Source organism: Falco rusticolus, chromosome 19 (assembly GCF_015220075.1).
Source record: "Falco rusticolus isolate bFalRus1 chromosome 19, bFalRus1.pri, whole genome shotgun sequence".
NCBI classification, from domain to species: Eukaryota; Metazoa; Chordata; class Aves; order Falconiformes; family Falconidae; genus Falco; species Falco rusticolus.
Genome location: NC_051205.1, coordinates 4106195 through 4126789, shown reverse-complemented (window position 1 = coordinate 4126789; position 20595 = coordinate 4106195). Strand labels below are relative to the sequence as shown.

The window sequence follows — 20595 nt, the reverse complement described above, 5'->3', positions numbered from 1 at the left end:
CCCCCCTCGGTACCGCCCCCCCCCCCCGGTGCCGGTCCCGGCGCGCGCAGCACAGACACGCGGCTGCCGGGGGCGCTTTAATGGTGCCGGAGGGGGGGACGTGGGGCGGGGGCGTCAGGGTGGGGGTGCTGGGAGCGGGGGGGGGGGGGGTCGGGGGTCGGCTGCGCTGTGTCAGGGGATCGCGGGGACCGGGCACCCCGGGACCGGGCACCCCGGGACCCTGCACCCCAGGGGACCCCACACCCTGCACCTGGGACCCCACACTCAGGGACCCCAGACCCCACAAATCAGGGACCCAGCACCCCAAGACCCTGCACCCTGGGACCCTGCACCCCACAGTCCGCACCCCAGGGGACCCCGCACCCTGCACCCTGGGCCCCCACACCCCGGGACCCCGCACCCTGGGACCCCGCACCCTGGGACCCTGCACCCCAGGGGACCCCACACCCTGGGCCCCCACACTCAGGGACCCCACACCCCGAGACCCTGCACCCCACAGTCTGCACCCCAGGGGACCCCACACCCCGGGACCCCGCACCCTGGGCCCCTGCACCCCAGGGGACCCCGCACCCTGGGCCCCCACACTCAGGGGCCCCGGACCCCCAGGACCCCACACTCAGGGACCTGGCACCCTGGGACCCTGCACCCCATACCCTGCACCCCAGGGGACCCCACATCCTGAGACCCCCCAGCCTGGGACCCTGAAACCCAGGGGACCCCACATCCCGGGACCCCGTACCTGGGACCCCACACTCAGGGACCCCGCACCCTGAGACCCTGCACCCCACAGTCTGCGCCCCAGGGGACCCCACACTCAGGGACCCTGCATGTGGGGACCCTGCACCCCACAGTCCGCACTCCAGGGCACCCTGCACCCTGGGGGTCCCAACCACCCCTTACCCTGCACCATGGGGTCCCGGCCACCCTATAACTTTCACCCCGGGGGTCCCAACCACCCTATAACCTGCACCCTGGGGTCCCGGCCACCTCATGCCCTGCACCCTGGGGGTCCCAACCATCCCTTACCCTGCACCCCAGGGGTCCCAGCCACCCTATAACCTTCACCCCTGGGGTCCCAACCACCCTATAACCTGCACCCTGGGGTCCCAGCCACTCTTTACCTGCATCCTGGGGTCCCGGCCACCCCTTACCCCACACCCTGAGGGTCCCAGCCACCCTATAACCTTCACCCTGGGGTCCCGGCCACCTCATGCCCTGCACCCTGGGGGTCCCAACCACCCCTTACCCTGCACCTCGGGGGTCCCAACCATCCCTTACCCTGCACCCCAGGGGTCCCAGCCACCCTATAACCTTCACCCCTGGGGTCCCGGCCACCCCATGCCCTGCACCCTGGGGGTCCCAGCCACCCTATAACCTGCACCCTGGGGGTCCCAGCCACCCTATAACCTGCACCCTGGGGTCCCAACCACCGTGGCCTCAGAGCCCCGGCACGGTGGCCAGCGTGGCCAGCACAGCCTCCAGGTGCTGGGGGTGCACGTAGGCCACGAGGCCACCCCGGTTCGCCCAGCGCTCGGCCCCCACCGCCCCCTCCACCGGGCGGTTATAGACCAACTGGGGCGGGGGGCCGGTGTCCCCCTGCCGCCGTGCTTGCAGGGCCCCCGCCAGGGCCACCATGCCCCCCCCCAGGGCCCGCAGGATGGCGTGGGGGGCGCAGGCATCCCAGGCGAAGGTGCTGCCCTTGGAGAGCACGTAGGCGTCCGCCAGCCCCAGGATGACGCAGAGCATCTTGTAGCCGGCGCCGGCGGCGAAGCGCAGGTGACCGTCACAGAGGGGTCCCAAGGCCACCTGCACCGTCCCCCCCTCCGCCCGGCTCAGCACCACACAGGGCCTGGGGCGCAGTGGCGGGGGGCTCAGCGAGCAGAGCCGCGTGTCCCCGTAGGCGACGCCCCAGTGGTACCTCCCCTGCCACCTGCGGGGAGGGGGGACACACACTGAGCGTGGACCCCAGCACCGGGTCCCCATGGCGCTGGGGGTCAGGATGTGGCCACGGTGGTCCCTGCCGTGCCAGTACCTGCAGGTCTGGGGGTCTTGGCGGTAGAAGGGCTCGTTGATGACGCCCAGCACCGGGCAGCCCGTGCGGCGGTCGTAGGCACCGATGAGCACCAGTGCTGAGCACAGCCCCGCCGGGGCGATGCCATCGACCGCTGCCACGTCCTCGCGCCCACCGATGTACTCGTTGGTGGAGTCTGTGGGTGCAGCCCAATTCACTGGGGCTCAGCCATGGGGGGGGGTGGGGGTTTGGGGGTCCCCAACCCACCCGAAGGGTCCCCAACCCACCCGGGGGGTCGCCAACCACCCTCTCCCCACACCCCCTCACCGATGGGGTCTATCCAGATGGCCAGGTCCTGGGGGGGGATGCTGAGCGCCACACCGGCCAGTTCCGCGTCCTCCAGCACCACGTCCCGGTGCACGGCCACCGCCAGCAGCTCGGCGGCCGCCCGCTCGGGCTCCAGCACCGAGAGCAGCAGGGCCGCCGTGTCCCCCGGCGTGGCGCAGACCCGCACCGCCACCGTCTCCCCTGCCGGCACCCCAGCCTCAGCCGCAGCCCCCACTGGGGGAGCAGGATGGGGTCCCCAGCTCCGCTGCTCCCCCAGACTCACCCTGCCCATTCCTGAACTCGTTGGACTCCTCGCCATGGATGTGACCCTGCAGTTGGGGGAACTGGGAGGGGGATGGGGGGTGCCAGGGTGGCTCAGCCATGGCACGGCGGGATGCGGGGACCCCCTGGGGACCCCCTCCCCCCCCCGAGCTGGATGCCTACCTCCTTCCCCAGGTCGTGCTTGATGACCTCCTGGATGAGGACGTCTGCCAGCGTCTTGAAATCCTGCAGGAACCTCCTGTTCCTGTCGACCCCCGTCTTCTCGGCCACCAGCAGCTGGAAGAGGGGGTCCTCCCGCCGGCACAGCCGCGCGATGTGCGCCGCCTTCTCCGAGGCACCCACCAGGGCCTGCAGCAGCCCCGCCATGGCTGGGGCTGGGGGCCACGGCACTCAGGGGGGGGGCCACAGCCACCCCCTGGCTGCCAGCGTGGGCCCCCAGCCCCAGCCACAAGCGCCCTGCCCCTAATTGCTGGGTGCAGGCTGGGCGCGGGGCCGCATCCTGCCCGGTGCTGGCCCCAGGGTGGGGACACGGCTAAAATTATCCTGCCCGGCTGGCAGAGGCCACAGCCTGGAGGTGGGGACATGGACATGGGGACGTGTGGATGTGGGGACATGGGGATGTGGGGACACAAGGACATGGATGTGGGGACATGGACACAGGGACATGGGGATGGGGGGACATGGGGATGTGGGGGCACAAGGACGTGGAGGTGGGGACATGGGGACATGGACACAGGGACATGGGGATGGGGGGACATGGGGATGTGGGGGCACAAGGACGTGGAGGTGGGGACATGGGGACATGGACACAGGGACATGAGGATGGGGGGACATGGGGATGTGGGGGCACAAGGACGTGGAGGTGGGGACATGGGGACATGGACACAGGGACATGAGGATGGGGGGACATGGGGATGTGGGGGCACAAGGACGTGGACGTGGGGACATGGGGACATGGACACGGGAACGTGGGGATGGGGGGATGTGGATGTGGGGGCACAAGACATGGACATGGAGACATGGGGACACAGGGACATGGGGACATGGACACAGGGACATGGGGACGTGGGGATGCGGATGTGGGGACACGAGGACATGGATGTGGGGACATGGGGAAATGTGGATGTGGATGTGGGGACACAAGGATGTGGACGTGGGGACATGGGGACATCAGGATGCGGGGACATGGACATGGGGATATGGGGATATGGACGTGGGGACATGGACATGGGGACACAAGGACATGGGGGTGTGGATGTGGAGATGCAGGGACATGGACATGGGGACACGGGGATGTGGGGACATGGGGACGTGGGGACGTGGATGTGGGGACACAGGGACATGGACATGGGGATGTGGGGATACAGGGATGTGGATGTGGGGATAGAGGGACATGGATGTGGGGACACGGGGACATGAGGACATGGGGATGTGGACGTGGGGTCACGGGTGTGGGGACATGGGGACACGGGGACACGGGGACACCGGGGTGGGACGCAGGGACGCGGATGTGTGGACGTGGCCACGGGGCCACAGGGCCGCGGGGGTGGGGGATGGGGGCCGGGACACGTGGGGACACGGCGACAGCGACAGGGCCAGGGGGCGGCGGGGCTGTGCCCAGCCGAGGGTCCCTGCGGGGTCCCGGGGGGGGGGGGCTGTCCCGACCGTGGCCCCCCCCAGAGCATCGCCCCCCGCGCGTGGGCCCTGCCCTCCCAGCCCCTCCCCCGGCGGAAGGACACCCCCCCGCCCCCCCTCCCCCCGCGGAGGGACCCCTGCAGGGCCCGCGGGGGGTCCCGGGCCCGCCCGCCCCCGCCGCTGCCGTTACCGGGGCCGGGGCCGGGGCCGCTGGCAGCTCCCGGGGGGCGGGCCTAGGGGCGGGGCCTGACCTGGGGGCGGGACCGGGCGGGCCTGGGGGCGGGGCCTGGGGGGCGCGTCACGGCGCCTCCTTAACCCCCTCGGTCCCGCGACCCCGCCAGCGGCGGCACCGGGCGGGGGGCACCGGGGGACACCCCCTCCACCACCACCCCCGGGCGTGGGGGAGGGGCAAAACGGGGACAACGACCCGCTCCGAGCGCCGCCTCCCGCCGCTGGCCCGCGCGGCCTCCGGGGCTGGTGACACCGGCGGTGCCGTGGCCACGGGGAACCCCCCGCACCGGGACCCTCCGCGGCGGGGGGGAAGGGCGGGGGGTGGGTGGGTGGTGACACACACACACACGGACCCCCCCCACCCCGGACCCCCGGTGCTGCGGTGCCGCCCCGCGCCGCGCGGTGTCGCCCTGGTCCCGGCGCTGCGCTTCGTTCCGGCGGCACCGGCGCCGGTGTGCACGCGCCCGCTCCGGAGCGGCGCCCCCTGGCGGGATGCGCCTGCGCCACCCTGCCCCCCCTCACCGGGGGTACCGGCACCGCTCCTTACCCCCTCTGTCCCCCCCCACACCCACCGGGACCTCCCCCATCACCTCCCCGGGATCTGGCGGCACCGCAGCCCGGAGGTGCCTCCCCCCGGCTGCCCCCCCCGGTGCAGCCCCGGTGCCACCGGCGCGACCGCGCTCCCGCTTGCCCTCTCCATGGTTCTGATGGGGTCGGCACCGGGAGGCGGGGGGGGGGGGGGGCGGGATGGAGCGGAGGGGGGGCCTGGGTCGACTCCGGGGGCGGTTGAGGACACGGGGCGGGAGGGGGGTCGGTGCGGAGCGGGGCGGGGGGGCGGGGGAGCGGGTGAAGGAGACGGACCGGGAGGGCATGGGGAGCGGGGGGGAAGGGGGGCGAGGCGCCCCGGGAGAGGATGGGGGTGGGGGGTGACACGGCGGCGCCCCGGTAGGGGATGGGGATGGATGAGGATGGGGATGGGGGGGTCACGGAGGCGCCCCGGGAGGGGATGGGGATCGGAGCGGGGGAGGGAGGAGGTGCCCCGGGAGGTGATGGGGTGGGGGGTGTGACACGAAGGCGCCCCGGGAGGGGATGGGGATGGGGACCGGGGGTGACACGGAGGCTCCCCGGGAGGTCCCGGGAGGGGATGGGGATAAGGGAGGGGTGACACGGCGGTGCCCTGGGAGGGGATGGAGGGGGGGTGACACGGAGGTGCCCCGGGAGGGGATGGGGATCGGAGCGTTGGGGGGGGGAGGTCCCCCTGGAGGGGATGGGGATGGGGGGGGTGACACGGCGGCTCCCCGGCAGGGGATGGGGATGGGGATGGGGTGGGGGGAGGCGTCCCGGGAGGGGACCGGGTGTGTGTGGGGGGGTGACACTGCGGCGCCCCGGGAGGGGATGGGATCGGGGGGGGGGAGGTGCCCCGGGAGGGATGGGGGTGGGGAGGGGGGTGACACGGCGGCGCCCCGGGAGGGGATGGGGATCGGGGGGGGTGGTGCCCCAGGAGGGGATGGGGGGGGTGACACGGCGGCGCCCCGGGAGGGGATGGGGATGGGGGGGGGAGGTGCCCCGGGAGGGGATGGGGGGGTGACACGGGAGGCGGCGGGGCACGGTGGCAGCGGGACGCGCATCGCCGGTGCCGGGGGGCGGCGCGGCGGGACCCAACTCCCGGCAAGTGCGGCGGGGCCGGGCGGGGGGCGGGCTGGGGAGGGGCGGGGGGGGGTCGCAGCCCACCGGGCAGCCCGCGGCGGCGGCGGGGCCGTTCCCGGTGCTCGGGGGGCCGGCGGCGGCTGGTGACAAGCCCCTGCCAGAACCTCTTTTGTGCGCCCGCAGCCAATCAAGGCCGCTGACGACACACTTCTCTTGGGGTATAAAACCCGGGGGCCGCCGCTGCCGCCGCTTTTTTTTCTCACCCCCCCCCCCCCCTCCACCCCCCCCGGTCCCTCACCGCCCCCCGCTTCCCCGCCCCCGCCACCGTTACCGCCTTCCCCCCGTTCCGCGCCCCTTGCGCGTTGCGGTGGAAGCGGGGCGGGGGGGCGGCCCGGCGTAGGGGACCCCCGTTTTTTTTTTTTTTTTCCTCCGTTTTTTTTTTTTTTTTTTTCCTCCCCTTTTTTTTCCCCCCCCGGGATGGCTCCGGTTTGGCTGTGTTTCTTCGCTTTGCTGGGGGCGGCGGGGGGGGGGGAAACGCAACCCCCCGCCTCGGAAGCCGCCTGCCCCGTGTGCCTCTGGCGGCGGCACAGCAAGGAGCTGCGGCTGGAGAGCATCAAGTCGCAGATCCTGAGCAAGCTGCGGCTGAAGGAAGCCCCCAACATCACCCGGGAGGTGGTGGAGCAGCTGCTGCCCAAGGCCCCGCCGCTCCAGCAGCTCCTGGACCTCCACGACTTCCAGGGGGACTCGCTGCAGCACGACGAGTACCTGGAGGAGGACGAGTATCACGCCACCACCGAGACCGTCATCAGCATGGCCCAGGAAAGTCAGTGCCGCCTTTGTTCCGCCCCGCCGCCGCTGCAAAACTTCGCCCAAAGGCGACCCCCCCCACCCCCCACCCCCCCACCCCCACCCCCCCCCCACCCCCAGCCCTCCCTTCCCAACCCCCGCGGCCCCCCCGGCCTGCCTCACCCCGCGCACCCCACTCCCCGGTACCGCCTGACCCCCCCCACCGGGGACCGGCCCGTGGTCGTCGTCGTCCCCCCCCCCCTTCATCTCCCGGAGGCCCCCACCCACCCCCGGGATGCGTCCGCCTCACCGAGGCACCGGGACATGGGATGGCCCGGGACGGGGCAGTGGGAACTGGGAATGACCCCTGGGTGCTGGGTGCTGGGAGCTGGCACTGAGTGCTGGGAGCTGGGAGCCAGCACTGGGACCAGTGAGTAAGTGGGACTGGGTGCTGGGAGCTGACACTGAGTGCTGGGAGCCGGCATTGGGACCAGTGAGCAAGTGGGACTGGGTGCTGGGAGCTGGGACTGGGTGCTGGGAGCCAGCACTGGGACCAGTGAGTAAGTGGGACTGTGTGCTGGGAGCTGGGACTGGGTGCTGGGAGCTGGCACTGGGACCAGTGAGTAAGTGGGACTGGGTGCTGGGAGCTGGCACTGAGTGCTAGGAGCTGGGACTGAGTGCTGGGAGCCGGCACTGGGACCAGTGAGTAAGTGGGACTGTGTGCTGGGAGCTGGGACTGGGTGCTGGGAGCTTGTACTGGGACCAGTGAGTAAGTGGGACTGGGCACTGGTGGTAGGGATCAGGACCCGGCGCTGGCACCAGCCTGAGAACCAGTGCTGGTGCTGGGTACTGGGACCCAGCTGGCACTGGCACTGGGATGTGGCACTGGCACCGGGAGCCAGCACTGGCACAGGGAGCCAGCACTGGCACTGGGACGAGGCACTGGGATGGGGCAGCGGGAACTGGGAATGGCCTCTGGGTGCTGGGAGCTGGGACTGTGTGCTGGGAGCTGGCACGGAGAGCTGGGAGCTGGCACTGGGTGCTGGGAGCCAGCACTGGGACCAGTGAGTAAGTGGGACAGGGTGCTGGGAGCTGGCACTGGGACCAGTGAGTAAGTGGGACTGTGTGCTGGGAGCTTGGACTGGGTGCTGGGAGCTGGCACTGGGACCAGTGGGTAAGTGGGACTGGACACTGGTAGTAGGGACCAGGACCCGGCACTGGCACCAGCCCAAGCACCGATGCTGGTACTGGGTACTGGGACCTGGCCAGTACTGGGACCTGGCCAGCACTGGCACTGGGATGTGGCACCGGCCCTGGGAGCCAACACTGGGTGCTGGGATGGGGCACTGGGACAGGGCAGTGGGAACTGGGAATGGCCCCTGGGTGCTGGGACTGTGTGCTGGGAGCTGGCACTGGGACCAGTGAGTAAGTGGGACTGGGCACTGGTAGCAGATATCAGGACCCGGCACTGGCACCAGCCCAAGAACTGACACTGGTGCTGGGTACTGGGACCCGGCTGGCACTGGTGCTGGGATGTGGCACTGGCACTGGGACGGGGCAGCAGGAACTGGGAATGGCCAATGGGTGCTGGGTGCTGGGAGCTGGGACTGTGTGTTGGGAGCTGGCACTGGGACCAGTGAGTAAGTGGGAGGGGGCACTGGTAGTAGGGACCAGGACCCGGCACTGGCACCAGCCCAAGCACCGACAGTGGTGCTGGGTACTGGGACCTGGCCGGCACTGGGATGCAGCACCAGCACTGGGAGCCAGCACTGGCACTGGGACGGGGCACTGGGACGGGGCAGCAGGAACTGGGAATGGCCTCTGTGTGCTGGGAGCTGGGACTGTGTGCTGGGAGCTGGCACTGGGACCAGTGAGTAAGTGGGAGGGGGCACTGGTAGCAGGACCAAGACCCAGCACTGGCACCAGCCCGAGCACCAATGCTGGTGCTGGGTACTGGGACCTGGCCAGTACTGGGATGCAGCACCAGCACTGGGAGCCAGCACTGGCACTGGGACCCAGCACTGGGACACAGCACTGGCACTGGGACCCAGCACCGGCACTGGGACATGGCACTGGGACCCAGCACTGGCACTGGGTACTGGGACCTGGCACTTGCATTGGGACTCGGCCCCAGCACTGGGACCTGGCCCTGGGTACTGGGACTCGGCCCCAGCACTGGGACCAGACTGGGGCGCAGGGCAGACAGCGCGGTGACCTCTGGGTCCCCAGGGCCACAGCAGGCAGCGGGTGCCAGTGCTCGGCCGCGGCACGTGGCAGGGTGACAGCGGGGTGACGACGGGGTGACAGCGGGATGATGGTGGGGTGATGGGCAGGGTGACAGGGCAGGGTGACAGGGCAGGGTGACAGCAGGGTGACGGTGGGGTGATGGGCAGGGTGATGGCGGGGTGACGGCAGGGTGACAGTGAGGTGACAGCAGGGTGACAGGGCAGGGTGATGGCAGGGTGATGGCAGAGTGACAGCAGGGTGACAGGGCAGGGTGACAGGGTAGTTTGAGGTCAAGGTGACAGCAGGATGACAGTGGGGTGACATGCAGAGTGACAGCAGGGTGATGGCGGGGTGATGGGCAGGGTGACAGCAGGGTGATGGTCAGGGTGACAGCAGGGTGACGGTGGGGTGACAGCAGGGTGACGGGCAGGGTGGCAGGGCAGAGTGACAGCAGGGTGACAGAAGAGTGATGGGCAGAGTGACAGCAGGGTGACAGGTGGGTGACAGCAGGGTGAGAGCAGGGTGACGGGCAAGGTGATGGCAGGGTGACAGCGGGGTGATGGTGGAGCGACGGGCAGGGTGACAGGGCAGGGTGACAGTGGGGTGATGGTGGGGTCATGGCAGGGTGATGGCGAGGTGACGGCAGGGTGGCGGGCAGGGTGACAGCAGGGTGACAGTGGGGTAATGGGCAGGGTGACAGTAGGGTGATGGGGTGACGGCAGGGTGACACGGCAGGGTGACGGCAGGGTGATGGTGGGGTGACAGCAGGGTGATGGTGGGGTGATAGCATGGTGACAGCGGGGTGACAGGGCAGGGTGACAGGGCAGGGTGTCAGCAGGGTGACAGCAGGGTGACGGCAGGGTGACAGCAGGGTGACGGCAGGGTGACAGGGCAGGGTGACAGGGCAGGGTGACGGCGGGGTGACAGGGCAGGGTGACAGGGCAGGGTGACGGCGGGGTGACGGCGGGGTGACGGCAGGGTGACGGCAGGGTGATGGCAGGGTGACGGCAGGGTGACAGGGCAGGGTGACGGCAGGGTGACAGGGCAGGGTGACAGGGCAGGGTGACAGCAGGGTGACGGCAGGGTGACAGGGCAGGGTGACAGGGCAGGGTGACAGCGGGGTGACAGCGGGGTGACAGCAGGGTGACAGGGCAGGGTGACAGGGCAGGGTGACAGCGGGGTGACGGCAGGGTGACAGGGCAGGGTGACAGGGCAGGATGACGGCGGGGTGACAGCGGGGTGACGGCAGGGTGACAGCGGGGCGTGCTGGGGACAGGCAGGCGGGGGGGGGGACACACAGGGGTCCCCGGGGCTTTGCTGCGCCGTGCCGTGGCTGCAGCCGGGGGTCCAGGGCGGCCGCCCCCCGCCCCCCGCCCCCTCCGTGCCTCAGTTTCCCCCGGTGCCAGCGCCCTGCCCAGCCCTGGCTCCACCTGCTGCGGGGCCGGGACCCCCGGGGGGGGGGGGGGGGGGCCGCGGGACCCCCGGTGGAGCGGGGCCGGGGGGGCCGGGTGCGAAGGGGGAGCGGAAGGGAGGGAAGTGTCAGGCGCTGCCCCCCCCCCGCAGCCCCCCGCCGAATTTCCTTCCCAGGCATTAATAGACTCGGGCGGCTTTGAAATTTTATTACCCATAAAATTGACAACACGCTGGGGGTTTCCTCCCTGCGCCGCCTTAACCCAGCCCCCCGCCCCCCCCCCCCCCCCATTTCACAGCTCGGGGGGGGGGCCCCAAATAAATACCAGGGGGCTGCCCCTCCTCCCGGCCAGGACCCCCTCGAGCCGGGGTCCTCCAGCCCCAGCCCCCCCCAACCAGATGCCCCCGGGGGTCCCGCCTGCCCCAGCTGCGGCCGCTCCGTTATTATTATGATTTTTTTTTCCTCCCCCCCCCCCCCCCTGCACCCCCCCCACCCCCCGTGGCAATTGTGTGGGGTTTTATGGTTCCTGAACAGAAGGAGGGAAAGGGCTTTATAGGCAGCAAAGCCATAAAGCTCTCGGGTTCCCCCCGGCCCCCCCCCCCCCAGTTAATCCCACACCCGCACCCCCAGCCCCCCCCCCCCCGGGATTTTTTTTTAACTACCCCAGGAGGGTTAATTGGGTCCTAAACCCATTTAGGGGCTCCCCATGACCCCCACGACCTGTGGGGTAGAGGGGGCTTAGTGAAGGGTGATGGGGGGCTGGGGGGGGGGCGGGTTGGGTGAGGGGCCCGGGGGGGGGGCTGGGGGGCCGCTTGGAGCTGCTCAAGGTCAGTGGGACACGGTGGGGACATCGCCGGCACATGGCACCTCTGGGTGTCGGGGGGTCCCCAAGGTGCTGGGATCTGGGGGGGATGGATGGGGTGGGGGTCTCCAGTCCCCTGCAGCAGGGGAGGGGTTAACGGGGCAGAGGTGGGAGCCCCAAATCCGGGCCCCGGTGGGAACAAAGAGCGGGGGGGGGTAGGGGGGGAGCCCGGGGGTGCCCCCCTCCCCGCACATACTCAGCTGTGACCGATGTCCCGGTAACCTTTATCCCCCGTTGCCACAGCGACGGGATGAGCATCCTGGCATCGCCGCAGCCCCGTGCCAGGAGCAGCCAGCGTGGCAGAGCCCCCCCCGCTCTGACCCCCCCGCTCCAGCACCCCAGACCCCCCTTGTCACCCCGGGGGCCGCTGGCACCCGCTGCCCCCCAAGTCCCGGCCTGGAGGAGGGTCAGCGGTGCCCCTGGTGCCCCCAGTGCTGCAGCGAGGGGCTTCGGTGCCGCTTTGGGATCGCTCACTTGGAGCCCCTACAAACCCACCCCCCCGTGGGGGGTCCGTGCCGCAGAGCCCCCCCCCCCCATGACCCCGGAGCAAACCACCACCGTGGCCCCTAAAGCCACCGGGGCCACGGAGCCCCTCGAGGTGGCCACTGGCCCAGGCTGGATGACACCCCCGGGGTGACCCCCCTCGAGGTGGCCACTGGCCCAGGCTGTGATGACACCCCCGGGGTGACGGGTGGCAAAGCCCCCTCTGAGGGGCTGGGGGGCACAACCTGCCCCCTGGGTTAAGAGGTGGGGGGGGGGCACCAAGCACCAGGGGGCTGCTGGGGAAGTGCAGGTTTAATGGGGGGCTTGTGCGCAGCAAATTGGTGGGAGGGGTCTGGGCGGTGGGCGCCTGCGCCCCCCCAGCCCCTGTCACTTTGGTTTATGTGTGGTGCAGCGGGGGGGCTGCCTGGCATCCCCGGGGCTGCGGCCGGTGTCGTGACCCCCATGTGTTCGGGGGGCCCCGCACGCAGCAAATGGCCCCGCTGCAGCTGGGTGCTATTAAACCTGACCGGTGCGTGGCAGGGGGAGGGGGCTGCGCTTTGGGGGGGGTGGGGGGGGGGCGAAATTCCCAGCTCAATTTGACACAGATGTTTGGCCGAGCAGGGAGGGCTGGAGCAGGGCTGGGCTCTAGGGGTGCTGCCGTGGGGCTGGGGGACCCCTGGCTCAGAAGGGTGCTTGGGCTGGGGGTGGTCACCCCAGCAGGGGGGGTGTCCCTGGGTGGGGGTCGCTCACCTTTGCCATCCCTGGGGACACCCCCGGGGTGCTGGGTGAGGCATGGGGGCTGCTTTGGGGGGGGGGGGGCTGCCCTGAAAACAAGTGTGGGGAGGGTGGGAGGTGATGGGGGGGTGGGAGATGATGGGGGGGTGGGAGATGGGAGGGTGGGGGGTGATGGGGGGGTGGGAAATGGGAGGGTGGGAGGTGATGGGGGGGTGGGAGGTGATGGGGGGGTGGGAGATGGGAGGGTGGGGGGTGATGGGGGGGTGGGAGATGGCTGACCTTCGCGATGCCCACCGGGCCGGACCCCCCGTGGGGAGCCTGGTGGTACCCAGCTCGGTGCCCCAGACCCTCCCAGGGGCTCTGCCGCATCCCCGGGGCTGCAGCACCGGGCACCTTCCCGGCTGCCCCGAGGGGACGTGGTGGGCACCGGCTGCACCACAGCACCTGCTGTGGGGCTGGAGCCCCCCACCCCGCTCAAGCCAGCCCCCCCCAGCCTGGGGCCGGTTCCCGCCGCCCCCGCGGGGGATCACGCGTCCCGGTGCCGCGGGGTCAGGGGGCAGCCGGGGACCTTATTGCGGCCGGAGGGGCAGTGACCCCTGGGGTGGCCTCTGCCCTGCCCTTCACCTCCTAATGACCGAGGAGGAGCTCGCCCCCCACCCCGCATCCCACAAGGAGGATGCTCGCCCCCCACCCTGCATCCCACAAGGAGGATGCTCGCCCCCCACCCTGCATCCCACGAGGAGGATGCTCGCCCCCCACCCTGCACTCCACTCTGGGAGGAGCTTGCCCTCGACCCCTCATCCCACGAGGAGGATGCTCACTCCTGACTCTGCATCCCACAAGGAGGATGCTCACCCCTTACCCCTGCATCCCACGAGGAGGATGCTCACCCCTGACCCTGCATCCCACGAGGAGATCGCCCCCCACCCCGCATCCCACGAGGAGGATGCTCACCCCTGACCCTGCATCCCTGACCCTGCATCCCACGAGGAGGAGCTCGCCTCCCACCCCACATCCCACAAGGAGGATGCTCGCTCCCAACCCCACATCCCACGAGGAGGATGGTCACCCCTGACCCTGTATCCCTGACCCCGCATCCCACTCTGGGACGAGCTTGCCCTCGACCCACATCCCACAAGAAGGATGCTTGCCCCCCACCCCGCATCCCACGAGGAGGATGCTCGCCCCCCACCCTGCATCCCAGAGGAGGATGCTCACCCCCAACTCCACATCCCATGCCAGGAGGATGCTCACCCCTGACCCTGCATCCCTGACCCTGCATCCCACAAGGAGGATGCTCACCCCAACCCTGCATCCCAGAGGACGATTCTCACCCCCGACTCCACATCCCACGAGAAGGATGCTCACCCCCAACCCTGCATCCCATGAGGAGGATGCTCACCCCCGACCCCACATCCCACTCTGGGAGGAGCTCACCCTCGAACCTGCATCCCACAAGAAGGATGCTCGCCCCCCACCCCGCATCCCACGAGGAGGAGAGGGAGGGATCCCGGGGCCGGCCCTGACGCCTCCTTCCTCCCACAGCGGACCCGGTGGTGCAGATCGAGGGCAACCCCCATTGCTGCTTCTTCAACTTCAGCCCCAAGATCATGTTCACCAAGGTGGTGAAGGCGCAGCTGTGGGTGTACCTGCGGCCCGTGCAGCACACCTCCACCGTCTACCTGCAGATCCTCCGCCTGAAGCCGGTGACGGAGGAGGGCAGCCGCCACATCCGTATCCGATCGCTCAAGATCGACCTCAACTCCCGCCTGGGTCACTGGCAGAGCATCGACTTCAAGCACGTCCTGCAGAATTGGTTCAAGCAACCGCAGAACAACTGGGGCATCGAGATCAACGCCTTCGACCCCAACGGCAACGACCTGGCCGTCACCTCGCTGGGACCCGGCGCCGAAGGGCTGGTAGGTGGCAGCCCCCAGGGTGGCCGTGGGGCTCGGGATGCCCCCGCTGTGGTTGGTGGGGGTGGGTGCTGTGCGGAGCTCCGTGGGGTGTGACTGGGTACGGGGGTCCCAGTTGTCATCCCCCAGAGCTGGAGGGCAAAAGGGGGGGTGATGGGGAGGGGTACAGGGGGGTCACAGCTCTGTGGGGGCAGTCACAGCTCCATGGGGACAGTGATGGCTCCAGGGGGGGGACAGTGATGGCTCCATGGGGACAGTGATGGCTCTGTGGGGCTGGCCACAGCTTTGTGGGGGCAGTCACAGCTCCATGGGGACAGTGGTGGCTTCATGGGGACAGTGATGGCTTCAGGGGGGGGACAGTGATGGCTCTTTGGGGACAGTGTTGGCTCCGTGGGGCTGGCCACAGCTTTGTGGGGGCAGTCACAGCTCCATGGGGACAGTGATGGCTCCATGGGGACAGTGGTGGCTTCATGGGGACAGTGGTGGCTTCATGGGGACAGTGGTGGCTCTGTGGGACTGGCCACAGCTTTGTGGGGACAGTCACAGTTCCATGGGGGGGACAGTGATGGCTCTGTGGGGACAGTGATGGCTTTATGGGGACAGTGATGGCTCCGTGGGGCTGGCCACAGCTTCACCACTCTGATGAGCTGATGATGATTCCATGGGGCTGGTCACACCTCCATGGGGACAATGACACCCCCATGGGGCTGATGACAGCTCTGCGGGGACAATGACAACTCTGTGGGGCCAGCTGTGGCTCCGTGGGGATGGTCAGAGCTCAGTGGGACCTCTGCCAGGAGCTGCTCACAGCTCCGTGGGGCTGGTGACACTTCCATGAGACTGGTGGCAGCTCCATGGGCTGGTGACACCTCAGTAGGGCTGGCGGCAGCTCCATGGGCTGGTGACACCTCAGGGAGCTGGTGGCAGATCCATGAGGTTGCTCACACCTCCATGGGGTTGGTGGCAGCTCACTGGGGCTGGTGACACCCTAATGGGGTTGGTGACATCCTAATGGGGCTGGTGACACCTGAGTAGGGCTAGTGGCAGCTCCATGGGGCTGGTGACACCTCCATGGGACTGGTGACAGGTCCATGGGGCTGGTGACACCTTGATGTGGCTGGTGGAAACTCCATAGGGCTGGTGACACCTCACTGGGGCTGGTGACACCTTGCTAGAGCTGGTGGCAGCTCCGTGGGGCTGGTGACACCTCGATGGCACTGGTGACAACCCATGGGGCTGGTGGCAGCTGCATAGGGCTGGTGACACCTCAGTGGGGCTGGTGGCAGCTCTGTGGGGCTGGTGACACCTCCATGAGACTGGTGGCAACTCCATGGGGCTGATGACAACTCAGTGGGGCTGGTGGCAGATTCATGGGACTGGTGGCAGCTCAGTGGGGCTGATGACACCTTGCTGGGGCTGGTGACACCCTAATGAGGCTGATGACACTTCCATGGGACTGGTGGCAGTTCCATAGGGCTGGTGACACCTCAGTGGGGCTGGTGGCAACTCCATGGGGCTGGTGACACCCTAATGAGGCTGGTGACACCTCAGTGGAGCTGGTGACATCTCAGTGGGGCTGGTGGCAGCTCAGTGGGACTGGTGGCAGATCCATGGGGCTGGTGGCAGCTCTGCTGAACCATGTGGGATGTGGGATGCTGGGACCATGGGATGCTGGGATGCTGGGACACTGGGACACTGGGATGCTGGGACACTGACACTGGGACCATGTGATGCTGTGATGCTGTGACACTGGGATGCTGGGACACTGGGACGCTGGGACACTGGGACCCTAGGACACTGGGATGCTGGGACCATGTGATGCTGGGATGCTGGGACACTGGGACTGTGTGATGCTGGGATGCTGGGACACTGGGACCGTGTGATGCTGTGACACTGGGACCCTGTGACACTGGGACCCTGGGACACTGGGACGCTGGAATGCTGGGACACTGGGACTGTGTGATGCTGGGATGCTGGGACACTGGGACCCTGGGACACTGGGATGCTGGGATACTGGGACGCTGGAATGCTGGGACACTGGGACTGTGTGATGCTGGGATGCTGGGACACTGGGACCCTGGGACACTGGGATGCTGGGACACTGGGACGCTGGGACACTGGGACCCTAGGACACTGGGACGCTGGGACCATGTGATGCTGGAATGTTGGGACACTGGGACTGTGTGATGCTGGGACACTGGGACACTGGGACGCTGGGACACTGGGACACTGGGATGCTGGGACCATGTGATGCTGGGATGCTGGGACGCTGGGACTATGTGATGCTGTGATACTGGGATGCTGGAACACTGGGATGCTGGGACACTGGGACCCTAGGACACTGGGGTGCTGGGACCATGTGATGCTGGGATGCTGGGACGCTGAGACCATGTGATGCTGGGATGCTGGGACGCTGAGACCATGTGATGCTCGGATGCTGGGACACTGGGACCATGTGATGCTGGGATGCTGGGACACTGGGACCATGTGATGCTGGGATGCTGAGACTATGTGATGCTGGGGTGCAGGGACGCTGAGACCCTGTGGCACTGGGATGCTGGGATACTGGGACCCTGGGATGCTGGGACCTTGTGATGCTGGGATGCTGGGACGCTGGGACTATGTGATGCTGGGATGCTGGGACACTGGGACGCTGGGACACCGGGATGCTGTGACACTGGGACCCTGGGACGCTGGGACCATGTGATGCTGGGACTATGTGATGCTGGGATGCTGGGACGCTGGGACCATGTGATGCTGGGACTATGTGATGCTGGGATGCTGGGACGCCGGCTCAGCACCCGATCCTGACGCCCCCCTTCCCCCCTCCCCCCAGCACCCCTTCATGGAGCTGCGGGTGCTGGAGAACAACAAGCGCTCGCGGCGCAACCTGGGGCTGGACTGCGACGAGCACTCGACCGAGTCGCGCTGCTGCCGCTACCCCCTCACCGTGGACTTCGAAGCCTTCGGCTGGGACTGGATCATCGCTCCCAAGAGGTACAAAGCCAACTACTGCTCGGGGCAGTGCGAGTACATGTTCATGCAGAAGTACCCCCACACCCACCTGGTGCAACAGGCCAACCCCCGGGGGTCGGCGGGGCCCTGCTGCACCCCCACCAAGATGTCCCCCATCAATATGCTTTACTTCAACGATAAACAACAAATCATCTACGGCAAGATCCCGGGAATGGTGGTTGACAGATGCGGATGCTCCTAGAGTGCTGCCCCTCCACCCTGCGCCCCTCCCCCCTCTCCACCTCTCTTTTTTTGTTTGTTTGTTTTTTCCCCCCCCATTATTTTTTTTGGGGGGGGTGATTTTGAAAAGACAAAGAACGAGCGTTGAGATCCCTTCGGATGGCGGGGAGGGGGGAGAAAGATGAAAACCCCGTGGAGAAACGCTGCACCAAACCCGCGCTTTGACATGCGTTGTGCAATAAAAGCACCCGGACGGAGAAGGGGAGGGGGCGGCCGGGACCCCCAGCGCCCACCACATCCCCACGGTGGCACGGCATGGCACGGTGACACAGTGACACAGTGACACGGCTTTTCACTGCGTGGCTCTGCCGCACCAGCTCAACAGCAACCAGGAGAGGAGGCGGCCGAGCGGACCCCACGTGTCCCCACGGGGATGGGGGTGTCCCCACTCGCCCCATGGCCAAGGTGACATCCAAGGGCAGGTGGCCCCATCCCCCAACAGCCAACGGGCGCTTTGCCAGAGTGAAGATGGTGGGATGTGGCAGCGGGACCCCCGGGATGGGGGCTGCTGGGCCATGCCAGCACCGGCGGTGGCTCTGGCCCGGGAGGAAACCGTCTCCCTTCTTTAATTTATTTATTTATTAATCACCCTCCCGGCCGGCGCGGGAAGCCCCCCCGCCTGCCCCCCCCCCCCGGTCCTTCCCTTCATGCCGCCAGCGCCATCCCAGTACCCACAACCATCGCCACGGTGGGGATGGCTTCAGCCCCCAGCACCCCGGGGACCGGCCGGTGGCCACCGGCACCGCCAGCATCCTGCGGCACCCCTGGCCATGGCTGGGGGGAGGGGACCGGAGCTGCCACCCAGCGCTTTGGATCCAGCCCCGGTGCTGCCGGTAGGTTGGCAACGCTCGCCCCGGTGCTGCCACTGGGATGGTGACCGTCACCCCGGTGCTGCCATCAGGATGGGACCCTCGCCCCGGTGCTGCCACTGGGATGGTGACCGTCACCCCGGTGCTGCTGGCAGGATGGTGACCCTCGCCCCGGTGCTGCCATCAGGATGGGACCCTCACCCCGGTGCTGCCATCAGGATGGGACCCTCGCCCCGGTGCTGCTGGCAGGACGGTGACCCTAGCCCTGGTGCTGCCATCGGGATGGGACCCTCGCCTCGGTGCTGTCACTGGGATGGTGACCGTCACCCCGGTGCTGCTGGCAGGATGGTGACCTTCATCCCGGTGCTGCCATCGGGGTGGGACCCTCGCCCCGGTGATGCGGCCAGTTGATGCCCCTCGCCCCAGCACTCAGCGCAGCCAGTGGCCCGGGGGTCCCCGCCGGTGGGCGGGTGGGCGGCCAATGGCTCCGGGAGGCAGCACCGGGGCGAGGATCCGTGGGAGGCTCCGGCGGGGGGGTGGGGGTGGGGAATTCCGCTGACTCAGCAGCTTTGCCCCCCACCCCCCCGCCCTCGGCCTCGGCCTCGGGATTATTTTCGCGTGAGAACGGGCCCGCGCCGGCCCCAGCCCCCCCCCCCCGGCCCCGCTCCCACCGGGTGATGCAACCGGGACCCGCCGGAGCCGGGGCTGGCGCCAGGCGGGGGTGGAGGCTCGGGGGGGCGGTTCGGGGAGGCCCCCCGGCCCCAGCACTTATCCCCCGGGTGCTGCCCCCAGCCCTTACCCGGCGGGGGGGGCGGCGGGGAGCCCCCGGTCCCGGCGCGTCCGCACCCCGCGTAGCACTTAGGGACGGCGCCGGGGGAGGGGCGGGGATGACGGGGGGGGGCCTGGGGGGGGAGGGAGAACCGGGGGGGGCGGGGGGACCGCGGTGTTTAGCACTTGTCCCCGGCTCCGCGGAGCCCAAAGCGCTTACAAGGACGAGGCACCCCCGGTGGGAGGGTGTGGGGCGGTACCGGCGGTACCGGGCCCCCGACGGTACCGGGCCCCCGACGGTACCGGGCCCCCGACGGTACCCGGCCCCGACGGTACCGGACCCCCGCGGTACCGGGCCCCCGACGGTACCCGGCCCCGACGGTACCGGACCCCCGCGGTACCGGGCCCCCGACGGTACCGAGCCCTCGGCGGTATCGGACCCCGGCGGTATCGGACCCCCGCGGTACCGGGACCCCGACGGTACCGGTCCCTGCCCGCCCGCCCGGCGCCGAAGCACTTAGGGCCCCTCGCACCGGCCCCGGGGGGTCTCGCACCGGCCCCGCCGCCCCCGCCCGGCCCGGGAGAGTGGGGCCCCCCCGGGGCAGGAGCCCCCAGACACCCCCGGGCCGGGCCGGGGGCACAGCTCTGTCCTGTGCCCGCGGGTTGTTGCCGCCTGTCGCGACAGATCGGGTCCCACGATACGGCTGGACACCCCCGCCCCCCCCCCCAGCTGTTCAGTGCCTTTGGGGGGCACGTCTGGCACCGGGATGGGGGCGGGGGGTGACGGGGGGGCCCCCCTGAGCCGGGGCCAACGCCTGGACCCCCCGCCCGGTGTTCCCGCCCGCCGGGCCGGGCCCACCGGATCCACGCGTGGAGAGATTTAACCGGGCCCCGTTTACCGGATCCCGAGGGGCTCCCCCGGCCCCGGCCCCATCCCCCCCGCCTCTCCCACCCCCCAACCCCCCAGCACCCCCCGGCCGCGGCGGGGAAGCACCGTCCTGGCGCTGCCTGCGCGGTCCCGGTCCCGATCCCGATCCCGATCCCGATCCCGGTCCCGGCAGAGCCGCCGGGAGGGGCTGGAAAGGGCGCGGGATCCCGCTCCAGAGCCAGGGGAGCCGCGGTGTGGCTGGGATCCACTGGGATCTGCCGGGGTCCGGCTGGCATCTGGTTGGGATCTGCCCGGGATCTGTCTGGGATCAGCTGGGATCCGG

At 69.4% G+C, this 20595-nt stretch overlaps 2 protein-coding genes across 5 annotated transcripts; one reads left to right on the top strand and one right to left on the bottom strand.

Annotated features, from left to right (window-relative positions):
* Window positions 1-769: 769 nt before the first annotated feature.
* On the bottom strand, window positions 770-4515 carry INPP1 (inositol polyphosphate-1-phosphatase). 3 transcript variants are annotated; one of them, XR_005101506.1, is made up of 7 exons: window positions 4452-4515; window positions 2783-2994; window positions 2622-2682; window positions 2339-2539; window positions 2033-2207; window positions 1350-1930; window positions 770-1098 (listed from the first exon to the last, which is right to left on the bottom strand). XR_005101506.1 is itself a non-coding variant. In XM_037370756.1 (6 exons), the coding sequence occupies exons 2-6, from the start codon at window positions 2984-2986 to the stop codon at window positions 1438-1440; spliced, it is 1134 nt and encodes a 377-aa protein (XP_037226653.1). In that variant the 5' UTR covers window positions 2987-2994; window positions 4452-4515; the 3' UTR covers window positions 1262-1437. The 3 variants fall into 3 exon arrangements, 1 of the variants encoding a protein (XP_037226653.1); XR_005101507.1 differs by lacking the exon at window positions 770-1098 and adding an exon at window positions 1188-1253; XM_037370756.1 differs by lacking the exon at window positions 770-1098 and having other exon boundaries at window positions 1262-1930.
* Window positions 4516-6419: 1904 nt separating this feature from the next.
* Window positions 6420-18949, top strand: GDF11 (growth differentiation factor 11). 2 transcript variants are annotated; one of them, XR_005101508.1, is made up of 4 exons: window positions 6420-6956; window positions 14182-14555; window positions 17389-18644; window positions 18709-18949. XR_005101508.1 is itself a non-coding variant. In XM_037370757.1 (3 exons), the coding sequence occupies exons 1-3, from the start codon at window positions 6611-6613 to the stop codon at window positions 17767-17769; spliced, it is 1101 nt and encodes a 366-aa protein (XP_037226654.1). In that variant the 5' UTR covers window positions 6420-6610; the 3' UTR covers window positions 17770-18949. The 2 variants fall into 2 exon arrangements, 1 of the variants encoding a protein (XP_037226654.1); XM_037370757.1 differs by having other exon boundaries at window positions 17389-18949.
* Window positions 18950-20595: the final 1646 nt, after the last annotated feature.

Excerpts from the sequence above, each read along its gene's own strand:
- INPP1 (XM_037370756.1), bottom strand. The coding sequence starts at position 2,986 with ATGGCGGGGCTGCTGCAGGCCCTGGTGGGTGCCTCGGAGAAGGCGGCG. Across the intron at positions 2,208-2,338 it reads CATCTGGATAGACCCCATCG|ACTCCACCAACGAGTACATC; the intron begins GTGAGGGGGTGT and ends CTGCACCCACAG. Across the intron at positions 1,931-2,032 it reads CAAGACCCCCAGACCTGCAG|GTGGCAGGGGAGGTACCACT; the intron begins GTACTGGCACGG and ends CCCTCCCCGCAG.
- GDF11 (XM_037370757.1), top strand. The coding sequence starts at position 6,611 with ATGGCTCCGGTTTGGCTGTGTTTCTTCGCTTTGCTGGGGGCGGCGGGG. Across the intron at positions 6,957-14,181 it reads CATCAGCATGGCCCAGGAAA|CGGACCCGGTGGTGCAGATC; the intron begins GTCAGTGCCGCC and ends TTCCTCCCACAG. Across the intron at positions 14,556-17,388 it reads GACCCGGCGCCGAAGGGCTG|CACCCCTTCATGGAGCTGCG; the intron begins GTAGGTGGCAGC and ends CCCTCCCCCCAG.